Source organism: Rattus rattus, chromosome 2 (genome assembly GCF_011064425.1).
Source record: "Rattus rattus isolate New Zealand chromosome 2, Rrattus_CSIRO_v1, whole genome shotgun sequence".
NCBI classification, from domain to species: Eukaryota; Metazoa; Chordata; class Mammalia; order Rodentia; family Muridae; genus Rattus; species Rattus rattus.
This window is the reverse complement of record NC_046155.1, coordinates 170,045,513-170,053,314: the sequence shown is the minus strand read 5'-3', so window position 1 is coordinate 170,053,314 and position 7,802 is coordinate 170,045,513. Positions and strand designations below refer to the sequence as shown.

At 49.8% G+C, this 7,802-nt stretch overlaps 1 protein-coding gene across 1 annotated transcript; it reads right to left on the bottom strand.

Annotated features, from left to right (window-relative positions):
* Positions 1-497: 497 nt before the first annotated feature.
* Positions 498-3,253, bottom strand: LOC116894487 (testis-expressed protein 101). Its single transcript, XM_032896197.1, has 5 exons — positions 3,190-3,253; positions 2,968-3,108; positions 2,355-2,540; positions 978-1,109; positions 498-885 (listed from the first exon to the last, which is right to left on the bottom strand). The coding sequence occupies exons 1-5, from the start codon at positions 3,251-3,253 to the stop codon at positions 656-658; spliced, it is 753 nt and encodes a 250-aa protein (XP_032752088.1). The 3' UTR covers positions 498-655.
* Positions 3,254-7,802: the final 4,549 nt, after the last annotated feature.

Sequence of the window (7,802 nt, the reverse complement as noted above, 5' to 3'; positions counted from 1 at the left end):
AGAGATTCCATGTGCCAGGGTGTGGGGGTACCAGGGGGGGGTCTCCATCCTCTCAGAAGGGGAGGAAGGATGGGGGGAGTGACTGTGTGAGGGGGGGCTGGGAGGAGGGGGTGTGGTGATCGGGATGTAAAGTGAATAAACAAACAAATAAATTAATGAGGGAAAAAAAGTACTTGCCGAGCTGGAGAGATGGCTCAGTGGTTAAGAGCTCTGGCTGCTCTTCCAGGGGTCCTGAGTTCAATTCCCAGCAACCACATGGTGGCTCACAACCATCTGTAATGAGATCTGATGTCCTCTTCTGGTTTGTCTGAAGACAGCTACAGTGTACTTATATGTAATAAATGAATAAATCTTTAAAACAAAAAGTGCTCGCCACTAAGCCCAGTGACCTGAGTTTAGTCACTGGGACCCTCATGGTAGAAGGAGAGAACTCATTTCTAAACGTTGTCCACCGTCCGCCCCCAGCCACGCAAACGCATGCAGGCACACACATTGAATAGCAAGTCACTAATTTTATTATTCGTGTCCAATACACATGCAGCCTCTGTTCAACCCCACCCCAATCCTTCCGATTGGTATCAGCGGGCGGAAGGCTCCCTCCTAGCCAAGGCCCCAGTGTCTGGGACTAAGGCGTCCCCTGACCCCCGGTGTCCTCTCAAGGGAAGTAGATGAGGGGCAGCGACAGCGCCGGAAGCAGGAGCTCCAGCACCCACAGTGAGGTGGGCATCCAGGAGGCCCCGATCTCTGCCACTCGGGGGCGAAGGAATGACTGGTAACTACAGGTCTCTTTCACTGTCATGGGTCCCACCGACTCCATCTTGGCCATCAGTCTGCAGCCGATTGCAGTGGTGCAGCCTTTAACATGCACGACGGAGTCCATGCCTCCTATGAGCCAGGAAAGAGGAAGCTTAGTGAGTGGGGAGCCCAGTCGTCCCTCACCTCGGGCACCCGCGCACCAGCACCCTGAGGACCTTTACCTCCAGAGAGCTCGACTCTTCCTTGGTAGCACTGAGTCGTGCCATTGGCACAGGGCATAGAGGGGGCACTGGAACAGGGCTCCAGGGCCAAGCATGTTGGGCAGTGGCGGGCTCCTGACATGTTGGAGGTTTCTGGAGAGGGACAGAGAGAGAGAGAGAGAGAGAGAGAGAGAGAGAGAGAGAGAGAGAGAGAGAGAGAGAGAGAGAGAGAGAAAGCTGCTGTATGCTGTAGCCAGCACCCTGGGAAGCCTGTCCTGCCTGTTGTCTCTCCCCGGTCCGCGGCTTGTCGGGGCCCCACTAACCCCAGACCATTACTGAATCCCATCTACTCCTTTGATTGGTTTTCTCTTCTTCAGAACCTCAGCCACTGGGCTGTGGAGACGATGCAGAGGGTAAAGGCATTCGTGGTGCAAGCCTGAACACCCAAGTCCAAGTCTCAGTACCCACGCAAAGGTGGAAGGAGGGAATCAACTCTCTAAAGCTGTCTTCCCACTTCCACACGCGTGCACGCACACACGCACACTAAAAAAGCAACCCCAGGGACCACATGACTTCCACACTCTGCTTAGACGTGGTGACTGAGGAGAAGGGACAGTTCTAGCAGAAAGATTTGTGGGCAAGCAGCGGTGTTACGAATCAGGCACTACATTCCAAGTCAAGAAACGGAGGGATGCCTAACTCTCAGGGCTGAGCGGACATCTTCAAGGAGCTGACATCCTAGCGGAGAAGGAGGCTGTATGTGAGCGTGGGCTGAGACTGAGGTGGGGACAGGGCTGCTGTTGGGGTGGTAGGCGCAGGCAGGGGTGAAATGTTTTATTTTATTTTTATTTTTCACAAACCAACACTTGTACCATCTGCATTAAAAAAAAAATCACCTTTAAATGTGTGTGTGTATGGTGCATGAGCGTCTGTGTGGGGTAAATGTGGGTGCATAATGTGTGGAGGCCCGAGGGCAGCCTCAGGTGTCATCCTCAGGAATTCTGTCCTTTGATCCAGGGTCTCTCACTGCCCTGGTGCCCACCAATTAGGCCAAGACTGGTTGGCAAGTAAACCAAAAGGATGATGCTCCTGTCTCCCTCTACCTCCAAGAGCTGGGATAACAAGCTCAGGCACCGTACCTGGCATTTTCTTTTCTTTTCTTTTTTTTTTATATGAGTTATGGGAAATCCAACTCAGGTCCTCTGGCTTGTGGGGCAAGCACCTTATCTACTGCTGGCTCCCATCTATGGTGTTACAATTCTAATGTGAGTCTGGGAGGGGCTTCAGTAACAACAACTGGGAAAAGGACCCGTGTTTAGCCCACAGAGAGCTTAGGCTGAGCAGAAGCACAGAGAAGACAGACCAACACCTTAGTGCTCACCCCCATGTCCCAGGTACCTGTGGGCTCTGGTGCTTGCAAGATTGAAGCTAAGTTGTTCCTGTTGTTGCAGAGGGAGTCATTGCAGTAGTTACTGTAGGAGATGGCCACCAGCCCAGGAGGGGCCGTGTACTGAACGAATGTCATCGTCTCTGTTCCTTGAGGGACACAGCTCTTACTGGCCAAAATGGCGGTCTTGGTTCCTTCTGTGACACAGGAAGTAGAGAAGGTGAATGGTGGGCCCCATGCTCAGCAGGGAGAAAGTAGATGATGCAGCTATTCTCCCCCTCAAGGCCAAGGGATCCCCGTCTCTGCCTCCCCCGGCGCTGGGACTGCAAGCTCATGTCACCATGCCTGGCCATTTTATGTGGGTTCTGGGATTCAACTGTGATCCGTATGCATCCAAGACGCGCACCTTACTGACTGGGCTGGCTTCCCAGCTGCCATTTTATTGCCACAGGGTCTCGAGATTAGCGATAAACACAAGTCAGTGGGAGGGAGAGGGAGAAGAGGGAAAGGAAGCTGAGAAGACAGGCAAGGCATTAGGCCTGGAGGCCAAACCGGACCACAGGACTGCAGCAATGAGGCAGCAATGAGGAACTGTGGAGGCCCACCATTCTCTTCTCACCTTACCTGCTTTAATCAACAGTACCGTTTCTTGGCAAAATTCTCCAGGATTGCACTTCTCAGCCTTTGAAGTCCAGTTAAAGGTACCACTTGGATTGTCTTCCAAACTCAGGGTTCGACTCACCTCACAGTAGATATTTTGGACCACTGGGAAGATGAGAAAAAAATAAAATTGCCCTTCTCTGTGGGGTGACCCTTCCCCACTATCCTCTGATCCTCCATACGTACGAGTCCAACGAGAGGCTATCAGAAGAAAGACGAGCAGGATGTACTGGATGCGGCAGGCTCCCATGGCTTCTCTGAGTTTGGGAAGAGCTGATCAGGACCTGGGAACTGATGGAGAACAGCACACAATTCAGCCAGGCAGACAGGGATTAAATCTTACTTTTCTCCAAGTGTCCACTTTGTGGTAGGTTTATGGTGTGCGAGACCATGAAGTCTGTCTTGAAGTAGCTTGTGTGTTAATAGCAAGGTCACAGGTTGATTGTACCTAAGTTTCCACAGCTCTAAGACCCAAGCCACCTATCGTTAAACAATAGGAATTTGGCAACTGTCTTTCTTCAACTTCTACACACAGGAGAATGGGGTAAGAGAGTCTTCTGCTTTAAACCTCAGGGGCTTAAACTTAACAGCAGAAACCTCTCAAGGCCTCAGCCTCTCAGCCCTTAGGACCCAGCTCCAGCAGAACTCCAATTCTGAGGGCACTGTCCTCTTCATCCTAGGATTCAGGAGTTTGAGTTCCAGATACTTTCCTCCCAAAGGACACATGATTCTGGGCAGCCAGCCTATTTCCTCAAACTCAGAAGTCTAGGGAATTCCACTCCTTGATACTGAAACATAGACTCCAGTCTTCTCCTTCAGAGCAAAAGTCCAGAACCCAGCACTCCTAAAAGAGGAAGAGAATCTAGTTCTTCTTCCTCACACATAGGGGTCCCACACCAGCCTCCCCTGCCTAGAATACAGGCTGAGGGCCTCAAACTCAGTCCTTCACCTTGACCCAGGGTTCCAGATCCCTAGCTTCTTCCCTCAGACTCAATAGACAGACCCTTGCCTCCTCTCTCAGACCTAGTAGCCAGACCAGACTTTAGCCTCTTCCCTTAGACACAGCCACTGTTGGCCAGATTAGACCATAGCCTCTTCCCTCAGACACAGTTAGCCAGTCTCCTCCCTCAGACCCATGAATTCAGATCCCAGTCTGACTTCCTCAGAGCCTGGAATCTCGGGCTCCAGCTTTCCTCTTTCAGACTCAGAATTCCAAACCCCCTAGGCCTCCTCCCTCAGACCCAGGAATCTGGGTACCACTCCCCTTCTGCCCCTCACCCGTCTTACTTAGCGTTCTAGAGACTCCCAACCTTCCTCCCTCAGACACAGAATTCTAGACCCCTAGTCCTGCTCTCCCAGACCTAGTAGCCAGACCAGACATTAGCCTCCGCCCTCAGACCCAGTAGCCAGACGGTGTCTGGTCCTTCAGACTCAGGCTTGTTACTCTCCTTCCTCAGACCCAGTAGCCAGACTCTAGTCTCCTCCCTCAGACCCAGTAGCCAGACTCCTCTCTCAGACCCAGGAGGTCAGGCTTATCCCTCCTCCCTCAGACTCAGGAGACTGGGTCCCAGACCTCCTCCCTCAGACCTCGGGGTCATGGCACCAGCCTTCCCACTTCTGACTCAGCTTTCCAGATCCCCAACTTCCCTCTCTCAGACCCCAGCCTTCCTTCCTCAGAGCCAGGAGTCTGGTCCTCTAGCGCTCCTTCCTCAGACCGAGGGGTCCCTCAGTCTGCTTTTTTCCCTCAGGAGTCCCGCCCATGACCCCTCCTTCCTCATTCCATTTAGCTTCTCTCCTTGGGCTTGGGAAATACCTGTCTATTTATTTTTAAGCCGGCAAAATTTTTCAGGCCACAGTGTGTCCTCTGTGCACCCAGCTTTGATGGCGACCGGTACGGTGTGCGGTGTTCCTGGTGCTGCTTCAGGAGGCACGGAGGGCGGGGCCAGCCTGGCCAGGATACTCGAGGTCCCATTGGTTGAAGATGACTGCATGGTCTTATTGGTTGAGCTTGGAGAATCACTGCACCTCATTGGTCCCCAGAGAAGCCAATCACTGGTTGCGCACATGCGCCCTCCCCTGGCTGTTGCTACCCCTGGAGTAAGTAGAAGGGGTGGCTCCGGGATACATGTTTCCCTAGTTTGCTGGACACTGTCTCAGCTCCTCCAGCCGCTCTAGGTAGTAAATTTGGCCTTTGCCCATGGAACTAAATACCCGAAGGGTCATTCATATCCTCGCCATGCCCTGTTCCAGCACCCACACAGAGGCCCTAACCACCATGTGTCAACTGATCTTCCTCCCTCTGCATTCGACAATGAAGACTTTCACCCTCTAATCCTGACCTAGAGGGCTGAGTAGAGGATAGCCCTCTTTCCTGTTACTTAAGATGACTCTAAGTACTGTAGGTATGAGTAGCAATTGGATTGTCAGTTCAGGTTGCCTGAACATCAAATGAAACCATTTGTGTTTGTCAAAACTGTGACAGAGACAAACATTTGGAATAGTTACACATGGATTTAAGTTCTTGCATTACATTTTAGAGAGAGAGAGAGAGAGAGAGAGAGAGAGAGAGAGAGTGTGTGTGTGTGTGTGTGTGTGTGTGTGTGTGTGTGTGTGTGTGTTTCATTTGTGTGCCAAGGCACATGTCTGGAGCTTAGAGGTTGTCAATTCCCAACTTCCAGTGGGTCCGGGGTAATCAAACTCAGAATTGTTAGGTTTGTTAGCAGGAACTATTATCTCCTGAGTTATCTTGCTGCTTCTCAATTCTCCTCCTCCTCCTCCTCCTCCTCCTCCTCCTCCTCCTCCTCCTCCTCCTCCTCCTCCTCCTCCTCCTCCTCCTTTCTTCCTCCTGCAGTAATTAAAACAAACAATGAGTGTTGCTTTGATCTTTAAATACTTTTTACTTTGTTCAACTATTGTTTTGTTCAGGCAGAATCTTCTAGCCCAGGATGTCCTTGAGCCCTCTGTGTAGCTGAAAATGACCTTGACCAAACCCTCTTCCCAAGTCCTGGATTTAATGGTGGGTGCCACCATTTGTGCAGCAATGGGTACCAGGGATTATAGCCCAGGTACTCAAGCTGGCACGGCAAGCTCTTTGCCCATTTGTGTCATCTCTCCAGACTCCCAGAAATGTCATTTTTTTTCTGACACAGGAATTCCCTGTGTATCCCTAGTTGTCCTGGAACTTGCTCTGTATAACCAGGTGTGCCTTGAACTCAGAGATCCACCTGCCTCTGCTTCATGACTTCTGGGATTCAAGGTATGTACCATGAGAGCCCAGCCCCAAATGTTTTTTTTGAATCTTAACAATGTAAGAAACAAAATATTTCATTTGTATTGTTCATTGGTCATTTTTAAAAAAAAAAGATTTATTTATTTATATGAGTACACTGTCACTTTCTTCAGGCACACCAGATCCTGTTACAGACAGTTGTGAGCCACCATGTGGTTGCTGGGAATTGAACTCAGGACCTCTGGAAGAGCAGTCAGTGTTCTTAACCGCTGAGCCATCTCTCCAGCCCACCCATTAGTTTAATAGTAAGAATTTGGCTTCCTAGGATCCAATACTCTCCAGACAGGTATGTGATTTGTAGAGGGAAGGGGGAAGAATTATGACCAGATAGACTTAAGTCCCAGGATTATAGAGCATTATGTGTTGGGGACACTGGGAATCAGGGAAATGATTTTCTATTCTGTATAGCTGTAACTCTCTTTGGAATGCGGGCCGTGGTTTATTGGAGCTAGCTAACTCAGGAGGTGAATGTTTAAATTTTCAGAAAAAAACAGCCAAGCTAGTTTCTACAAATAGACATTATTATAAATTAAGGATTTACAATTCAGTTGGACGTTTTTTTCCCCATCTTTATTAAATTGGGTATTTCTTATTTACATTTCAAATGTTATTCCCTTTCCCGGTTTCCAGGCCAATATCCCCCTCCCCTTCTATATGGGTGTTCCCCTCCCCATCCTCCCCCATTACCACCCTCCCCCCAACAATCCCCTTCACTGGATCCAGCCTTGGCAGGACCAAGGGCTTCCCTTTCCATTGGTGCTCTTACTAGGCTATTCATTGCTACCTATGAGGTTGGAGCCCAGGGTCAGTCCATGTATAGTCTTTGGGTAGTGGCTTAGTCCCTGGAAGCTCTGGTTGGTTGGCATTGTTGTTCATATGGGGTCTCAAGCCCCTTCAGCTCTTTCAGTCCTTTCTCTGATTCCTTCAACGGGGGTCCTGTTCTCAGTTCAGTGGTTTGCTGCTGGCATTCGCCTATGTATTTGCTGTATTCTGGCTGTGTCTCTCAGGAGAGATCTACATCCAGTTCCTGTCGGCCTGCACTTCTTTGCTTCATCCATCTTATCTAATTGGGTGGTTGTATATGTATGGGCCACATGTGGGGCAGGCTCTGAATGGGCGTTCCTTCAGTCTCTGTTCTAAACTTTGCCTCCCTATTCCCTCCCAAGGGTATTCTTGTTCCCCTTTTAAAGAAGGAGTGAAGCATTCGCATTTTGGTCATCCTTCTTGAGTTTCATGTGTTCTGTGCATCTAGGGTAATTCGAGCATTTGGGCTAATATCCACTTATCAATGAGTGCATACCATGTGTGTTTTTCTGTGCTAGGGTTACCTCATTCAGGATAATATTTTCCAGTTCCATCCATTTGCCTATGAATTTCATAAAGTCATTGTTTTTGATAGCGGAGTAGTATTCCATTGTGTAGATGTACCACATTTTCTGTATCTATTCCTCTGTTGAAGGGCATCTGGGTTCTTTCCAGCTTCTGGCTATTATAAATAAGGCTGCTATGA